The 20,598-nt window shown below is 36.0% G+C and overlaps 1 protein-coding gene across 1 annotated transcript in view; it reads right to left on the bottom strand.

Annotated features, from left to right (window-relative positions):
• The window catches only part of DPYD (dihydropyrimidine dehydrogenase), an 803,004-nt gene that overhangs the window by 223,013 nt on the left and 559,393 nt on the right, over window positions 1-20,598 (bottom strand). The window contains exon 17 of the mRNA XM_082832404.1: window positions 761-881. Within this exon, the coding sequence (XP_082688530.1) occupies window positions 761-881 (121 nt within the window). The remainder of the gene's footprint in view (window positions 1-760; window positions 882-20,598) is intronic.

Here is a 20,598-nt window from a genome sequence, read left to right as displayed (position 1 = left end):
TTCAAACCCACACAACCCAGAAAAATGCACACTCTACTTTCTCTTGAGAACATTTTCTCCCCTCAAATATATTCACTAATTTCATTCCTATAATTATACTTAAAATGCTAGACATAAAAATTTTTAATTAGCACCACTTTATTTTTCCAATTATTATACAGATTTGTGGATGCCAAATGTTTTGTATTCAGTGTTATTTTTCCAGCTAATTTACAATATCTTTACAAATCAGGATGCAATTTCCATTGGATAGCACACAAGCATATATGATTTGTAAAATCATGCATTGACTGTATGATTTATGTATTCAAGATATTTATTGAGCATGTGTTTAAGGCAGAGTACTAGATCCCATCAAATATAAAGGGAACTCATAAGAAATTTCACCTGTGGAAGCAGCTATCTTTTTAAAAAGTTTCATTAAAGGTTCAGGTGCTATTGCTGGACTGTTATATTGTGAAGTCATTCATTTTGGAGTGGTTTGTTGTGACTGTGGCTTCGGTTCACAATTGTTTGTGTGTAAACCAGGTGTTCATTAGGAAAAATGATAGATATTCTTGTATTCCCGGGCCACTTACTAGCTTGAGTATAGGTATGGAGCTGTTACATTTGTGAGGTCAAGCGCTCAATTTAATACTTTTCTTAAAGTTTAAAGAGAGATATGCACATATATTTGTGGATAAAGATATACTTTAATATGGCTATGAAATTTAGGCCCATACTTACATAACGAGGCAATTGATGTAAGTCAGGTTCTTACCTTCCTTTGCAGCTCTGGCGATGCTTACGATATCAGTGACATTTGGGGTCAACTTGGCAAAAAAAGGAATCTGAACAGCTTGCCTAACCCAGCGACAGATGTTTCGCACCAGCTCTGGATCCTGTTCAAATAGGTCAGTCAAATATAGAACATAATTAAAGAATTGTGATCAAAATGTGTGCTGGAACAACAGCAAAGCTGGAGATGTGCAAGACAAATCCAACTTGACAATGAGCAACATGATATATTTCTCAAATTCCTCCTCAGTATTACATCTAGACTCATTAGGGAACTAAGGTTAACACACTTCAAGTGAACTGCAAATTCATCACATAAAGGTTAAATTCCTCAAGGGAGCCTTTGGAAAATAAAATTACAAAGAACCAAATGGAAGAAAGTGTTTCCCACTTCCAGTTAAATAATGTCAGAAATAAAACATAAACTTCTGGTGATAAGTTCGGGAACCATTACAGAATTTCTAATGACCTCATTGGTTTAAGCCTAATGAAAATATTTGAATAGCTGACTCCCAGGTGAATAGTATGAAATCTGAAGTCTATTGTTTTCATTATTAGAAGACTTAGTCTTGTTGAATTGTATTCAAAAGAAAATATGTGACTTCCTAATCAATCTAATTACGGTATATAGTATATGCTAATATGGGGTAATTCAGCCTTAGGTTACACACGAGCTGATCAGTAACTTTAGCTTACTTTTGCAAATGTTGCCAAGAGCTGTGTAGCACTTTCCAACATTGGTCAACTTGAAAGAATTGATTAAAATGACAAGAATGAAACAAAATATCAAATGCTCATTTTTAAAAGCAAGGAATAGATGTTTTCCTCTGCCTGTTTCTTGTGATTTTTCAGGCTTCTATTTTCTCATGGGACAAGTATCATTTAGAGGGCAATAACCTATCCTTCCTATTGAAAATAACTTAGCAGTAGTAATGTTCTTTGATTTCAACACATACAATAGTCCTTTTTTTTCATTACTTTTAGTGCAAAATTTATTCTGACAGGTACTGATAATGTGCTTTGATAAATTACATTAAAATATGCAATAGCAATTCATTATTGAACTTGGTAATATTATCTTAGGAAGTTAAAATGCTTTTTTTAAAAAATAAAAGATCCACCCAGAAAAATGCAGACATATATTTAAACTATGAAACAGTAGGCAAGTATTTCATTTGTAATTAATATTTTTATATGTAAGAAAGTTGCTCTTTGCATTTTAACCTTTCGAATTCTTTTAAGATGAGATTTCTAATGTTATAACCTTTAGAAAGAACCTTTTCACTTAGGTTTAATGTATCTTGATCAGTCATCTTGTATTACTCTACAAGTTATGTGTTTGTGTGCTAAGACAGTGATGAGGTAATTTCTGTTGATTGTTATTGTTGCTATTCAGCAAAACTAATAATTTCAACAAGAAATCTTTGACTTGGCTTGTTCTCTTTTCAGAACAGTAATTTCTTCATTAAACATAAATATTAAAAATGCACTATATGGAATGCTCTACAGGGCATATTGTGTATTATGAATAGTAAAATCTGGAGACTTAGCTGTACAAATTCTAACTCATGAAAATGGAGATCTGCCCCTGCCCATGCAATGTTCATGAAATATTTATAACCACTGCATTGGCATTATGAAGACAGTTGCATCTTTGTGACTTTCATTTTTAAGTTATGAATTTCCATGGGACTTAGCCTAGAAATGACAGTAACTCTAGATGACATCAATTGCATGTCCTTTGTGAAAGCTTTCTTTAAGGTAGAATTTGCCAATAATTTAAAGATCACTTGAATTGCATAATACATGGAAGGTAGCCTGATAAAAATTAGTATAACAAATTTAAAATATTATCTGGTTCCAATAGAGTAAAGACTAATAATCTGATATAGGTTTCTAAGTGGCTTTCAATACTATTGACCACCGTGTCTTTATATTTACTTTGAACATCTGTCACACTTTTTTCTGTTGATTCTCACTAGCTGAATACTTTAAATGGATGCCTCATACATTGTTTAACAATTTGAAATTTGTTCAGAGTTTTTCAGTTTTTGTAAAAAAATATGGTCCATTGGTTACCTTTATTTACTTGAATCATCTGCTGCTATTTTGAGATACCATAGTTTAATCCTCCGATAGTTCTATGAGTAAGGTTTATGGTGTTCAGATATATTTTACCTGTCTTCATACTCAGTTAAGCCAGCTGTTTACTAATCTTCATACCCAGCTGAAACACAATTTGATTACCTGAGAATTTTAAAACAACTTATAGCCAACATTATTGTAAAAATTATTGACTGTTCCATAAATTGCAAAGTTTTGTTTGCCAGGCATAATAGGGAATATTCTAATACAACTAGAAATGTGGTGAGGCTAATAACATGAAAAAATGAATCTGTATACTTTGGAGAAACTATTCACACATTCCTATTTCCTCACATTTTTGATATGAATGATCGAGATCTAAAAAAATTAATAGTGCTTCTGCATCTTGACCTTCTCATTTGCTAGTGATAGCATCAGGTGGCATGGCCCTTCCTAACAAGCCAATTTTTAGAATCTTATTGAAATGAATAAATTTTAGACAATTTCTAATTCTCCCCTACAAAAAGTCTTCAGGATAGGAAATACACAAAGTTACTACAACCTCTCAGACAGACTGAGACTTTAACATTATCCACACCAACAAAAATTAAATAAAAGAAGACAATTCTGGATTGCTTTTCTACTTCTAGGCATATAACATTGTAGGCACTCAAAAAAATTTGTTGTGTCAATGAAAGAAGACTAAATGAAAACTTGGCAGATTTTCAATTTATTTCTTTATGTATCCATCAATTTATAGATTATGTTTGGGTTTAAGAAAAACACAAATATATGTTATGATAGATACTGTCTAAAAGGATGAAATTCACTAAGACTTCTTTACAAAGCAGGAAAAATTCTGAAGAAGAATGGTAGATAATCATGGAAAAAAGAACAGCTTAACAAGTCTTTTAAAGTATCTAGTCCACAAAAAGCCCACCTGTATCACCAATTTTTTACTGGCTCTTCCTGCTGATATTCATAATGTGCATTCCTGATCATGATTTCTAATCCCTCCCATAGCAACTGCTTGTGTGTGTGTGTGTGTATACTACTTTAATACCTGTTAACCCTTTTGTTATTTATATGATCGCCAAAGAAAGCTGTGAGGGAGCAGAATGGGTTTTTCTGTGATGGAGGTGTGTGATGTTACTAGCAAGAAAGCAGTGAAGCCCTTAAAGGAATGAGTGACAGGTCTGGGGAGCACGTGGTGGTCTTGGGGGTACTACATGACGTGAAGGTAACAGATCAAGCTTGTGAGGTGCTAAGAAGAGGATAAAAGCAAACTAGAGATAAATGTGGCCTGTGACAATTTTAATGAGGACCAACCCTGTGTCTGTCTGCAATTAATACACTCTGGAATAGATTCCTATGAAAACCAAACAACAGTGACAACAGCAAAAAGCAGAAAATGTATTTCTGAGCAGACTGTTTGTTGCAGAAATTTCCATTGTCCAAAACTGGCTGCTTTTAAAAGCTTAATGTTCTATCTGGGCCACAAGATAATAATTTTTAATTCTAGTAACTAGCATGTCTCTAGTTACACATTAAGGGGGTTCTATATATGATGCACCCTGCTGCTTTTGAGGACCCTTAGATGACCTCTCCATTGTAGGACAGGTATTTTCACCAATTACCTAGGGCATCAAATCTCACTGATTTCATGCCCTGTACACAGGAATAAGCACTAGAGAATGATTGTGAGAATTTCTTGATAAGTTAAATTACTAGTGAAATCTTTGACTTTAAGAAACATTTTCTCCAATTTCCCTGGTAATTTCCACTCTGCACAATTCTTTTCAAAATGGTTTTCTTAGAAGGTGGCATTTCAATGAACCCACTGAAAAATTTTACCAGTTATGAAATGTTTTCTACTAAGGAACTCTTAAATCTTAATTCACATGGCATGCTAGGAAGTAGCTAGCATTTTTATGTCCACTTTTCTGATAGACAGAACTAGGGTCTAGAAGATCAATCTGAGTACCTATTGCTCCTTCTTAATTTTCTTTCCCATTATCCTGTCCTAAACCATCATCTTCTTTAGCAAAATTGTTCCTTAAAGTAAAATGCAGCCATCAATTGTAAACTAGAACTATAAAAGGCTTCTACTTCATTTATACCTGTAAGACTAGCTGTAGCTTCAGAGTAATAGGCAAAAGTGATATATTTATCCTTCTATGTCAGTAAAGTAAGACAGAAAGAGTTAACTACTCCAGGTAGAACTATTAGTAAATGCAAAGACTAGGCATCGGAATGGGGATGTTTTAAATTAACTTATATTTTAGCATGTGTCCTTCTTGCACCAGTTTTCCTGATTTAAGAATTCTAACGATGGCATAATCACCTTGGAAAACCGTTTGGTGGTTTCCTCTAAAGGTAAATGTGCACTTACTAATCCATGCAGCAATTCTACTCTGAGTAATATATTCAAGAGACATGAAACTATATATCCACACAAAGACTTGCACACAAAAGTTCATAGCAACTTTTTCAAAATAGCTCCAAATTGGAAACAACTCAAATATCCATTAGTATGTGAATGAAGTGGCATGTCTACACAACGGAATACTATTCATCAATTAAAAAAAAAAAAAAAACTAAACTACTGAATCATGCAACAACTTGGACTTAATCAAGGAAACATTATTCTCAGTTAAAGAAGTCCACAAAATGGTACATGCTGCATGATTACATTTATATGAAATTCCACAAAGGAAAAGCTACGCTGACAGAAAGCAGAGCATTGGTTGCTGTCACTGAGGTTTGGGGATGGGAAAGAGACTAAGTGGGAAAGGGCATAAGGAAATTTTTTAGGGTAATGGAAATGTTCTGTATCTTGATTGTGGTGGTATTTACATGAGAGTAGACATTTGTCAACACATATCAAATTCTATACTTAAATGTATTTTTTTCTGTTATGAGTAAATTATACCACCACAAATTTCATTTAAAATTTTAAAATAATTCCAAGGGTGTTCAAATATAAATAGAAAAATTAAAGCCAGTGGCATTCTAGGCAATGTGGGTTCTATCCTTTTAACAAATTTATTTACTGATGACAAGGCACTGCAACTAGCCTATGCTGGAGACAAAGATGAGTGAGACAAGGAAGGCAGAGTCTACTAGGAAGTACAACCCTGGCACATAAATAACATGTATGTTGGATGTTAAGTATAAAAAAGGAGATCCTGATATGCGCTCTTATTTCAGAGTATTTGAGAGCATGTAGCACAGAGTTCAGCACATAGTAGGCACTCAACAAACACTGTCGACTTGATAGAGCTCACATTGCATAAATTAACATTGACTTTCTTATTTCTATTTACTCAGAAGAAAACTGGGAGTATAAAATTACTGGTTCCAAGATAACCTAATAGACAACTGTTTCAGGCACTATGCATTATGTTAGACAATGGTGTTAAAAATATATAATACACTATCTCTATTCTTAAAAAACAAAACAAAATAAAACACTTCATAATCCAGGGGGGAAATGCATATAACAAACATATAATATGAATATAAAATGCTATAAGTCTATAGCAATGTATCTGTATACGCATATAAAATATTTTATATATATATATATATTTTTTTTTTTTTTCCTCCACTTCCCTTGTGCCTTAAGCTGAAGATGACACAGAACTAACTGCTTGTGTGTTCTCTCCTCCCCAGGCACCCGTAGCCTTCTCCATTCTGATTCTTGCTTCAGGCTTTTCTTTCTCTCTCTCTGCCCAGAATGTCCTTCATCTCTTGTCCCTTGGATAACATCACTTCCATCCTACCTCAACACAGGATGGGTTAATAAATAATGACTCCCTTTTAAATACTCTCATAATGTTTCTTTATTACTTCATTTATCACAGTGTTTTATAATCATGTTTTTTTTTTTTTCCCCATCTCTACCAGACTATTAGTCTTTTAGGAGATGTATCCTGCTCTTTTATCTTGATCCTCTTATGTAGAGTCTAAGACACTAAAGATAATAAATACTGTGTTGAACAAAAGAATGAAGAATTCCTAAATGTGGATCAGATTTCCACAGTCAGCAAGAAAACAACTGTCCCTTCCCTTCAATGGAGCCAAAATAAGCTAGAGATATTAGTAGTTCTTGCTCCATAAGCCAGTGGAATTTGGAAACAGTCTTGCTGTTCTCTACCAGCTAGCTGGACTGCCTGGAAGACAGCTGTGCCCTCCTGTGGCCCGGTAATCCATTAAAAACTCCCTGAGGTCCCGACTGCCCATGGCCCTTTCTGTCTAAATCTTTAGGATATTGAAGATTTTCCAGTCTGCACTCCTAACCTTGCCTCAAGTCCCAGTCCTTGGTCCCTGGGGCCTGGTGGGGAAGTCTATCCATAGTTTTGCCAGTTAAAGGGAACTTGCATTCCTTTAAATACCATTTCCTGTGACTACGGTTTAATGCTGCTGTTTCTTCCATTCAGACAGCATTTCCCTAGCGTACCATTCCTCTGATATTCCTAGTGTCAGTGTTCCTCATTCCCACACACCTAGTTTCAGAAGCTTAAATCTTTCACAAATGGATGAGAATTGCCATGAACTATTTAGATAATTCTTAAGAAGTAGGTAGTCTTTGAGTCATTATTTTTATCCCCTCTGATGACTAGCCCCTCTCTATCCCCTCTGGTCCACTACCTCACTTCTTTATTCCCAAGTGGCAATGTAAGGATGGAGGTCAGCTCTGAAAACGGTTCAAACTTCAAATCTTCCCCTCCACAATTTGTCCCTATGGAAGCAGATTCAGATTTCCTCAGATTGCCTTGATCCTATCTTAATCCCAACTAGAAATCCACTGCCTCAACTGACCATGGCAATAAAGTGGGAGAAGTACCTGTTCAGTAGTCAGGCCAATGAACATCTCCTGCTCACAGGTCCATGTGCTATTCTAGCCAATGAGTGTCTTGCGGAGGCTCTTCCTCACAGCACTCTTGCTGTCTTATTATACAAATACCTTGAGTCTCTATTGTAGGAACCCCAAATTATAACCAAAAAAAACAAACAGAAAAATAGAAACTGATTCTGCAAGTTAAGGGGTCAACTTTTTGAACTGCTGAAGAATTGTATAACCTTTCACCAGAACTAATGAGTAAACACACTAAGGTGACTTAACTAGGATCCGAAATGTTCTTAATGAGTACACGTAGAAGCAAACAACTATGACAGACCCAGACATGCACCACTCAGATCCTCCTTCAGGAAAAGACTTGTGCCCAGTTGCTACAGTGTGGTAGAGCAGACAACTTCTAACTGGTCCCTCCTTCAGATCCCCTTCAGCTTTCAAGCTGAGGTCGGGGTCCTCTTGGGGAGGCCCCGGCCAAGACAGCAAAACTGTGGTACAGGGGCCCAGCCATTTCTATCCAATGCAGGATTTCCCTAGTAGGCCATCTTTGCCCTAGGGCTCTCTGTCGGACTGGTGAAGATTCTTCTCATATCTGTTTCAGGGTCTGACTGCTCCCCTTCCACAATCCTGCTTCATCCCTATTCGTCCCTATTCCTTCCACAAGTGTTACTCCCCAATAAACCTTTTGCACTTCTAACTCCATCTATGTGTCTGATTCCTGGAGGCCTCAATTCCTTACTTGAATTTTTTTGCGGTACGCTGGCCTCTCACCGCCCGCTGTGGCCTCTCCCGCCGCGGAGCACAGGCTCCGGACGCGCAGGCTCAGCGGCCATGGCTCACGGGCCCAGCCGCTCCGCGGCATGTGGGATCTTCCCGGACCGGGGCACTAGCCCGTGTCCCCTGCATCGGCAGGCGGACTCCCAACCACTGCGCCACCAGGGAAGCCCCCTTACTTGAATTTTTTTAATTCTCTTTGTGATAGGGTTAGGGTGTATTCTAAGAAAGTCAAAGAAGAAAAAGAAGCTCACCCAAATGACCCCAGGGTATCTCACTGAGAGAAACTCAAGAAAGCTAAATGGAATCCTAACAAAGCTCTTAAACCCAGCTTTCCTGGAAGGTCCTGGAAACAATCAAGCCTAGTTTACTCAACAACGGACAATATATGCTTCTGGGTAAGAAAGGGTCCAACATCAAGAAGCAGGACTAATTTTTCCTGTGAAAAAGACTGCGTTAAGGGACATAGTAGCAGACAATGATTGGGTGTCCTCTGTTCAGATACAGTTCAGAGTCATCACTGGAGAGTTTAGAAACCTACTTTATCTTTTGATTCAGAACCTGTTGGAAAAGTCACTGCTGTGATGTGGGACACTGGAAATGACTGTGCGAAGTCTACAGATAAAGGAGATGATATCTTTGTGTCTGAAAACCCAGGTCTACCCATCAGGGAAGTATGGCCAGGGGAATCAATGCACATGCTAATCCCTACCCCAGTGCCATATCCCTTGTTGATAAAACAAATTAATAACAACCTCTTTAAAAACATCATGAAGAGGTCGTCTGGCAACTTCCGGCAGGTGTGTTGGGTCTCTAATATTCTATTCTAAAGTCTGCTTTTGCTTTCATATCCATTCTCTTTGCCTGAACTCTTGCATTTCTGGACTTTATCCTTTGCCCACTTCTTTCGGGATAAGACCCCTTTGAGTCCTGACGCTTACCTGAATTGGCCTGCAGGTGCCCTGTTTGCATCCATATTTGATCCATGACTTATTGGTCAGTTACAGGCAGTCATTCCTTTCTGCTTCACAACGATTTTCCTTCACCTCTGCCGGATATTTCCATCTCTACTTCCCTTTTATCATCTCTCTCCCCACCCAAATGAAGAATGAAGCAGGCTCCATGTCTGTCTTCATAGGCAAAAAATGCCCTTTGAGAACCATACATTGGCCATAGTTCACAGAAATTAAGACCCTTCAAAATCCTCTACATTAAAACATGTTTGAAAATGGCTTATTCTTTTTAGCATTCTTTACACTGAGCCCCCCAAAATACCTTGATCTTTCCTTATATGTGGGGTGTTATTTATTTGTGAATTCAAAGGTTAGTGTTGTCCATGATGCAGAAAAAGTGCTGTCCATAGTCTGTTAATGAAGTTATTCAGTGTAACCTGAAAAATCTTATATGTGGAGAAACAGGCTATGAATGTGCTTTGCTGATACCACCGGTAGGGGTTCAACATTGTGGACCAGCTGAGCCAAACTGAAACTCAGCAGGCTCCTCCGTCACTGCCCAGAACACACTGAAAAGGCTTCAGTGGGTAATGAAGTGACAGCAGTCACTTGCACTTCTGTGTATGGATTCATTTTAGATAAGGGCAAGTAAGTATTTAAGTGTATAATATGGAGTTTTTATTCTTTGTAGACTTTAGGCAGCTTGTCATTTGTTTTCTTAATGCAAAGCATTAGTGTAAGCAGTGTAACAATTGATATTTTATACATCTGTTGGTCTACTCACTTAGCCTATGTTTTTGAGTGCTAGAGTTAGAAAACAACCAGAAGCACAAAACCTCAGTATCTTTATAATCCCCTATTCTTGTGAATGATTAACCGACACAGGGAGGAGACTAGTGTAAAACAGCCTTCTGCCCTGGAGCACCCATGATGCTGATACGTTTAAGACGAAGAGTCTAGGGAAGCCACGCTTCTGTCCTGGGAACTTTATGAAATCCAAGCAAGAAGGAATTACTGTTGAGGCAATTTTAAATAACGTAGCAGAGGAAACCTCAATCCCTTGGCAATGAATGGTTTCAGCTAAGGGGAGCTCATCTGTAACAAGATGGTACAGTTCCTTAAGGGATTTCTTCTGCTGCTGCTAGAAGAGCTAGAAAGAAATATCTAGGCCTTTGTTTGTTTTGCCAGCTCAGTAGACTGATTTCCCTCTTTGAGCTGAAAAGGATTTGGAGATAACTAGAAGTGGGGTGACTTTATTGAAAAGTGTTTGCGTGAAAATGTGGGATGGGAAAGATATTAAACATGACCTTTTGTAAGTGTGGTATTAACAAACTCTTGACAGATAATTCATGGATATTAGATTTTACTCCAAATTTTGAGCAATCTGAACCTAACTTAATCGTTATCAATGTATTTATGCTCATGTGGTTTGCAAGAGTACACATCATAAGGTGTGTGTGGGTGGGTGGGTGTGTATGTGCATGTGTGTGTAAAAAGAGGATTCTCTATTTTAAAGTCTCTCAGGTGTCAAGAAAAGGAACCATGGCAAGCCTACCCCTGCCCCCAACCCCCATTACTGAGGGCTTATTACAAGTATATATGGAGAAGTAAGAAGGTAAGTGAAATGTTTTTGGCAAAGGAAGAGCCAGTCCTCTGGGGTCTGGGATGCCTGTCACTCATCTTGTAGGACACACAGCAGCTCTGGTGACCCACCAGTGAAATCAGTGACAAAGAGCAGCTCTTACTTTCTTGTTTTTCCTTTAAGAGTTGGTGTCTATTGCTTTTAGGATTAGAAACTCTGTGATACTAATGAATCTGCTCTTACTTTTCAGTATCTCTTTTTCCATTTCTACTTCTACTCACTTTCTCTTCTTTCTATATTGCCTTTTTGGTTCTCCCAATCAGTTTTTCTACAATCCACCAGAGAATCTATATATTTCAAAACCAAACCCACAGAGAAGATCCTCAGATAAAAACAGAATAATATTTTTGTTTTGTTTTTTGTTTGTTTTGTTTTTTTGGCCGTCCTTCCTATTTCACACCCTTCCCATTTATTTTGTTAAATTCCAACTGTATGAAGTATCGGTGGAACACAGAAACTATCGCCACTATGGAACCCACTGAAAAGAAAATTTTTGTCTCTCTGTTCTCTGGCAACCAACAAACAATTGCATGATTCTCGGCATGGCCAACTGATGCTCCAGCCAAAATTTCAGTCTCACAATCAGAAAAGTGGCTGAAGTTTCTTTGTGGTAGTGTGTGGTGCAAAGTCTCTCGACAGTATCCAACAATGGCAGTAGTGGCAGATAACAGCACTGGTACAGGCTGTGCATTATCTGGGCAATTCTTGCTACCCATTCTCTGGATCCATTTGGTTTCTGACCCTTTTCTAAGCCTGTTGTTCCTGCCTTCCCTGATTCTCTAAGACATCTTGTATCCTGCCAATAAATCTTCTTTCCACTTCTGACAGCTAAAATCAGTTTCTGTTGCTTGCAATTAAGAGTGCTGAATGATAGTCAGAGAGCCAGTACCCAGTACAGAGTGACCTTATTGCTTGAGTTATGGCACCACACTCCCTGAAAGGCTGCTGATCTCTCTTTATTTAGACTACAGCTGGTCACTTTCTGCTCAGGATACAATATCTAGTCCAACGAACTGTGGTCAAAGTCTCCAGGACACATGCTTTTGTGACAGCTTGTACACAAGATATTGCTTTTGGTCACTTCCCTTTAGAAAGGAGCTTTAGGTGTGGCAGGTCCTTAGCTACATGGATTGTGTATAGTAATAAATAAATAAATAAATAACACTTTTTATTTAGCTCCTAATAATTAACCTGAAACGTCCCATGAAATGTGAAAATTACAAAAAAATAAGGTATTAATTTGTCCTCAAATACAGTCAAATTAGATCACTTAGGGCACTAAAAATTGGTCAAAGTCAATAGAATATATAAATGGCTTTTGGGATTAGTATACGTCATTATTTTTCTATAAATCATTTAGCATTTGAATATGTCATAATAAGCAAGATGTCATATAATTCAAGAGAGCCTTGCAGAAAGAAGTAATACATATCACCCAGGTACAGGAAAGCTTGATTTGAAATGTATTAAGAGTAGCTATGAGTTCTTAAAAGATGGATATGTAAACAGAGAATGGTAATATAGTCCATAAGAAAAAATATCCTGAGGCCCTGAAATTAATTTAAAATATGATCTCCCTTTCACTCTGAATACCTGCATGATTACCAATTCAACAAGGATCTTTCGTTTATCCCAACTCTACTTTACTAAGGTGCCTGCAGCCTACATGGTTGATAAAACAGTTAGGAAGCTTGCATGCGGGGAAAAAACCTTCAAACTGCTTGATACACAAAATCGTATTAGTATTAAAAACAGGTGAGTATTTACTTTTGCAATATTCAAGAAATGTAAAGTACCCAAAGAACTGCTAAACTTAGATAGTTTAAAACTTTGCACTTTTTTTTTCCACTTAAAAATAATAAGTGTGGTAACCCTTACCGGGTCATGTAATTAACATCTAGATGCTGCAGCATATAATTAGGTTTTTAGAATATTGGGCAAAGGCAGCATCCAGCATCAAAAAAGGTTTTACTCATACATTTCCAGTTGCTAATATTCTTAGATTTTAACATGCAACAGTTGAAATCACAAACGCGACACAGTTACTTCTTACTTTATCCTTTCTCTGCTAAGTAAGGTATTTGTGGGAATTCAAAAACTATTGAATCTAAACCTTACTGGACATTTGCAATCATCCTGCAGTTAACCACAAAGACTTTATGAATGGTTTCATTTTGGTATAAGAAAAAGACATAAAAACAACCCCAAGCAATTTGCTCTCCTTGAAGTGTGTACAAAGAAAGTGGGAAGTTAGTGGTAGAATGATTACTTTTATTTACTTCTAAAGTGTGTGTGTGTGTGTGTGTGTGTGTGTGTGTGTGTGTGTGTGTGGCGGGGGGGACTGGAGTCTTGAAAGAGTCACAAAATGGCAGCAACTGGATTAGGGCCTGTGGAGAAACACATGGGTAAGGAATGCATAGGAAGACTCTAAAGCATGGGAATGCACTGTGTGATGGAAAAAAGAAGGAAAATTCCAAACTATTGCTTATGAAGGGAGCAGAGAGGAGATATGGCTAAATGGTTCAACTAGAGTTTAGAGTCAGCTTCCTACAGATTCTGTGCCTTATCCTTTAGACAATAAGAAAACACGAAAAGCCACATGGTTAAATCCCCGTTTTAGAAATATAATTCCATATATGTCTATGGGTTGAGTAGGATAAGATACAGAGTAAGCAGGGACACCAATCTGAAAGAGAAAAAAGGCCTAGTGCTAGGCAAGAACTTCAAGTGGACTAGAACATCATTTTAAGGATGAATATTAAAAACTTTCAAGATTAGTACAAATTGGAGTTGGGGAATGAAAATCAAAAATAATTCTGTGGTTTGTCATTGTAGGAGAATAGTAATTTCATCAACCAAGTGAGGAAATACTAGAGAAGCAGGTTTGGCAATAAAATGATGAATTTTAGATACATTGAGTTTGAGGTCCCTATAAGACACCGAGCTGAAAGAATCCAGTTGAGAGTTAATAGGAATCTGGATCACAGGATCACTAAATCATAGGTTTATGAGTTGTTAGTATGTAGTTGGTGGTTGAAATCTTGTGAAACCCTTGCTATGTCAGAGAGAGAAGAGAACAATGAGGAAAGATCCAAGGAAGAAGGGAAACTCCAATAAAGAAGATGTAGATGTAGTTCTTGATATAAAATACACCAAAGACATCAGGTAGGATGAGGACTGAAATGTAGGCAATAGATTATACCCCTTAAAGTCACCGGCAATTTATGGCACATATAGCTAAACATAATAGGGATGGAGACATTACAATGGTTAAGTAGTTATATCTATAGATACACACAGCCCAAGAAAACCAAAAATAAATTTAATCTGAACTATCAGAGCTTAGAACTGTGCTTGACATAAAAGGTGTATGCAATGAATATGTTGAGTAATTATCATTTTATTATTATCACAGTTAGAACTAATGACACAGTGGAAGATCATTTGCTATGTTATGAGGCAATGCATATATGTAAGGGAGACTGTATGACATTTTTAAAGGAATCGGTTACAGTTTAAACAATATCTCTGAATTCTAACAATGTGAAATCCATGACAGTCTGAGATCTAAATAATTAGCTTTGTTAATTAAATATCTTATTGAAATCACAGGCCTAGATAGGACTCAAAGAGGTTATTTAGACCATTCTCAGGCAATATTAAAAATAACATACAACACAGTGATTTACAAGTATTCTCACACATCGTAACTTAATTATCCTTAAATCATTCTATGTCTTGTTTTCTATCAAGTTATCCCCAGTGAGAGATACAGTAGACCCACTTCTCACAACATTTGAAGACAAATTCACACAAATCTCTTTTGCATCTTAATACAAATTAAAATCATATATTTCTGTTTACCTTGAAAGAAAAAAAATAAAAATTGTTTAGTATAATTTATACACTATCCTTGCATTAAATCTTTCTTCAAATGTCATTTTTAAGAAAGTTTTCCATGATTATGAAAGGATGATTTCATAACTATTGTGGAGTAATTTTTTGAATAAATTAATTAAAAAATTATTGACTAAGAAAAATTAAAATTACTCATAATAAAACAACCAAACAACAGCACTATTAAAAAGGTTTATTTCCTTCTATTTTCTTGGAGTAAGAATACAGTTTCCTCAAGTTAATTCTTACCATTTTTACAGTTGTATATCCTTTATTTTTTTCATTATATCATGTGCACTTCCTATGTCATTCAACTTCTTTAAAAATACTATTTTGATATCCATAAAATATTTCATCATATAGATATACCCTATTTTACTTAATTATTTCCCAATTTTTGCACTTTGAGATATGTCGAGTTCCCATTATAAATAACACTGAACTAAATCTCTTCTGGTGATTGGTGCTCCTAATTCCCTTGCTTTTGTTCCTAGGTGCTGTGTTTATGGATAAAATATGAATTCTCTTAAAGCAAGCAAACAAAATCAGACATTTAGAATATATAACCCCTTAGAAGAGCTGGATAGTCAATAGACCTGGGCCTGACACTAGTGGAAACTTATGTTGCTATATGTTATCATGGGAGCAATTGGTGAGGGAGACAGAATTGGATTTTTCAGTTGATGCAAAATAGGCGAGAGCCCAACCACAATCAAACAGTCAGCTTTTAGCCTCTCCCCCATCCCCCCGCACCCCCCCACCCCGGCCCTGGACCTAGAGCACACAGGGCTTCCATGTGTCACTCACAGATGGATCTCTCCTCAGTTAGCACATGTACAATTTGGTTCCTCCACAATGTTTAATTTAAGCCAATGCTACTCATAATGGGATTTTCCTGAACCTTATATACCACAGATATCCCTATTAAGAGATAAAATGATAATGCTATTATACTGTGGCCACAGTCATTTCTAAATAATTAAGAAATAGACAATAACCTATTCTGTACATATAAACCATGATATGCAGTCAAAATCAGTCACTACGTAATTTTAGAACAGTCATGTTAGCCCACTTATGTTTAACTACCAGACCAGAATTTGTTAATACGCTTCCTCCATCCAAAATATACTTCCCCATTCATATCACACACATTAGTTCCAACCCTTGAGAGAATTAATTTCTTCATTTATCTTTCCTTAGGATTTTATATATACTTGTATTTGGATTGCTCAATAGAAATGTATTAGACAAATGAATGAATATTATTTGTTATGTAAATGGATAATATGATAAAAAAAATACTTTAAAATGTCAATAATACATTCCCAAAGACACATTAGTTAGAAAAGACTAGGACTACATACTACTAAGTGAAAAAAAAAAGGTCAAACTACATTAAATACAGGCATGCTTTTATAAAGCATCCTTATGTAATCTTTTGTTAATTATCTGAGAATCATATATATACTTTTCTTTTCTTTTCTTTTTTTTTGCGGTACACGGGCCTCTCATTGTTGTGGCCTCTCCTACTGCGGAGCACAGGCTCCGGACGCACAGGCTCAGCGGCCATGGCTCACGGGCCCAGCTGCTCCGCGGCATGTGGGATCCTCCGGGACCGGGGCACGAACCCGTGTCCCCTGCATCGGCAGGCGGACTCTCAACCACTGCGCCACCAGGGAAGCCCCCATATAGTTACTTTTATACAACTAAATTTCCTTAAAATTTGCCAAAATTTTACTGTGATTATGTTGCAATCAATCCTTACAGAAAAGAGTTATCATTTATAAATTCTTAGGTTAGTTTTATTACATCAGTTCTTCATAACCAAGAGGCTTCTTAGTTTATATCTTTGTTTTATTCCACATTTAATTAAGGCCAACAATTTGTTTAAAGTGTGATAAATTAAAGAAAATGTTTCCCAACTTGAGTGAGAGACAATTTTTAAACGTTACTTCCTAGATTTTTGTGCAATTTGGTAGGATGAACTTAATAGCCTAAAACAGCTATTTAAGAACAAGAGAAAAGAATAGTTGTAAATCTGAATTTTGTTAAAATTGCACGAATAGGAATGAGCATTAACAAAAATATGTTTTGTAAGATGGAATTGCTACCAATTTGAAGTATGCATAAATTCATTTTTATGGTTATGCCATTAACTTTGAATTATCCATATCGGACTGGTAAGAGACACTTATATTATAAGCAAACTCAAAAGCAAGTATATTTCTCTTTGGGATATAATCACAGTTACAAACGTACACTTTTTACTTTCTTTATTTCCAGTATTTAATCCTGGATTAAAGTGATGCTTGGTGAGCACTCTGCTGGTTACTAACAGGTAAGGGTAAGAAATATCTTTGAGTCACCATGCATGAATGGAACACTAAATAAGTATCTTACTCTACATTAAAGCAAATACACTATCAGATTATCTTATACCATATTTGTGAGTGTGATCAATATTAAATATTAGCATATTCAAATTTACAAAAGAATATACATACAATGATCTTTTATTTCGATGGTATTTCCCATAACTTCTGCAATACCAAAAGTACACTATGTGTTTCAAGAACACTTGACAATTTATTTAGACTTTCCAAAAATTTCAAATCAGAGCTTTAGTATAAATTTTATTATTAGTTATACATATAAAATCTTAATATACAAAGAACATTTTATATATATTCCTCTCTTCTTAATAGGAAATGGATAAACGGACAACTGTTTGAACATTAAATATCCTATAATTCATCCTGATATAAAAATGAAGACCTGAAAACAAATACTGATTTTCCTCTTTATAAAAGAAATCAGGCTGAGTCCCATGTCAACAAATGAGTTCACAGCAGCTCTAAAGAAATTGTAAAGACGATCAGTCTATTTTCTGTTTTATTATTTTCTTGTCGTTTATTGTCACAGTTGTTGCTTAATGAAGATGTGAACTTGTGTAACTAAAATCTGCACCACAGGAAACAATAAGGCATCATCAGCCATATGCAACTTATTTGCATAGTAGTGGGCTGTGCGTTGTGTAACCAATTGTAACCATCTTTTCCTTATTTGGTGATATTCATCCATTCATTCATTCATTCAACAAATATATATTCAATTACTATCTTAGTTGCTGGGGTAAATAAGTAAAGTGAATAAGACAAAGTTATGGTTCTCATGGAGTTTTCATTCAACTGGGAAATACAATAAGGAAAAAAGAAATAAATATGTAACACAATTTCAAGTAGGTAATAGAAAATTTAGAGCAGGGTAAGAAGATAAGGAGAGAAAGAGTGACGGGGCTGTGGGTATGGTAAACTGAAGATGGGTTGCTTCGTTTAAACCTGAGGAAGTCACATTTAAGTTTATGTATATTCTATGACCAAAACAAATAATCACTTTGCTTTTATAGTACCTTAAAATTATTTTAATTTCATTTAGTTAATTTTTTTTCTTTGTTCCTAGAATTTGAATTGTTTCAAGTCGGAGACCATTTTTTTTTTCATCATGCAATATCATCCACAGAGGCAAGCATAATACTGATATACAACAGGCACAATAGATGTACTAATCATTGACTAAACACTCATTACTTTAGATAAAACTTTATTAGAATGAGATGTGACTTCAGAGCAATTACTACGTTGATTTTATATGATCACTACCTGTTTCTATTACCTAGTTTTATGTTTAACACAATAACAGGAAACTGAGATGCAGATGTTAGCTAGTAGAATGCTTGTAAAAGTTAGACTAATTCTTAGCTAAGTGATTCACTTATACTAACCTCAATGTACAATTCAAATTCCTTGCAAAACTATACACTGCTATATTTTATATGAGATCTCTCACCAGTAGTTAAAACTGCAAATGCTCACACTCATGTTAAAATGGGTTATGGCTAGGTAGTGAGATTTAAGGAGGAAAGGAAGAAAGGTAGGAAGGAAGGAAGGCACATAGGCAGGCAGGCAGGCTAAAGAAGACTAGATCTAAGTAACTGAATTAACTCCTCCAAGGCATCATGGTATTTGGTTTTTGTTACAGATTAAATGATAGTGCCATATATTTAGAGTGGTTTAAGAATGACGGGTGGTTTTACTTTTTCAGACATAGATATAGAATAGTATAAGATTAATTGAATGCCTGCTTTTATTAAGACAATAACTTTAAGTTCTACTTAAAGTTACATAATGCTTATGCTAGAGCAGGTGTTCAGAGAAATACAATTCCATAGTACTAAGGGGATATTCTTGGTACTATGTATCTATTATCTAGGAACTTTTACATTAGAAGAAAGAAGACCTTATTTCTCTCAGCTTTAAGTTTAATATTCCAGGTCCTTTTTATTCCATCTGAGATGCTACTGAGATAATCACTGTTAATTAACCTCTGATTGTGTACCTAGGAACACTGAGAATACACTTGGTGTTTCTGGGCCTTGATACACCCCTCTTGCCTTGCTGTGCTATTTGGCATTCTGAGGTCTCAGCTACCTCCTTAAAATGATGACACATCCTGTCTGTATATGAGGTCTTTGAGCCAGTTCTCCTGTTTCTGTTTTACAACTTATATAAATGTGTATATATATATACATATATATATATATACAACCACATATATTTAGTAAACATATTAATAGTGGAAGTAATATGAAAGTAGGACTAGGGTTAGCATCACTATAGGCAAATTTTTTTTAACATCTTTATTGGAGTATAATTGCTTTACAATGGTGTGTTAGTTTCTGCTGTATAACAAACTGAATCAGCTATACATATACATCTATCCCCATATCCCATCCCTCTTGTGTCTCCCTCCCACCCTCCCTATCCCACCCCTCTAGGTGGTCACAAAGCACCCAGCTGATCTCCCTGTGCTATGTGGCTGCTTCAAGAAATGAAATTGAGTTATTTGTAGTGAGGTGGATGGACCTAGAGTCTGTCATACAGAGTGAAGTAAGTCAGAAAGAGAAAAACAAATACTGTATGCTAACAATAGATATGGAATCTAAAAAAAAAAATTGTTCTGAAGAACCTAGGGGCAGGACAGTGATAAAAACACAGACGAAGAGAATGAAATTGAGGACATGGGGAGGGGGAAGGGTAAGCTGGGATGAAGTGAGAGAGTGGCATGGACCTATATACACTACCAAATGTAAAATAGGCAAATTTTTGAAGTAAGAATTCTATCTCTGAAGACCTGACCATTTTGTTTGATTCTCTGTCTTAAAGGCATCTTCATCTGCTCCAAGCCAAATACCCTGTCTTCACGTTTGAGCATGAATATAATTCAGGATAGTCATCAACAAATGATAGTGGTGATGTATCATATGACAGGGACTAAATATTTACCATTTATTGGGTCCTGGTACACTATAAGCAGTAAAATAAATCACAAGCTCTGGGGAAATAAATTGTAAGTTAGGAGTCAATAAATAAATAAATTCCTTATGATTACTGATGTACACTGAAAAACAGTAAAAGCAAGAATTAAAACTACTACTTAATATAGTAAGTCTCTGATATTCATAGACTAACCATTTGAAGTCTCAACTCTTTGTGAATGATCCCATAGAGCATATATTAATATGTAATTTTATATGAAACTTGGAGGATGTT

The sequence above is a fragment of the Leucopleurus acutus genome, assembly GCF_964270905.1.
Source record: "Leucopleurus acutus genome assembly, chromosome: 2".
NCBI lineage: Eukaryota > Metazoa > Chordata > Mammalia > Artiodactyla > Delphinidae > Leucopleurus > Leucopleurus acutus.
This window is presented reverse-complemented; position numbering and strand designations above follow the sequence as displayed.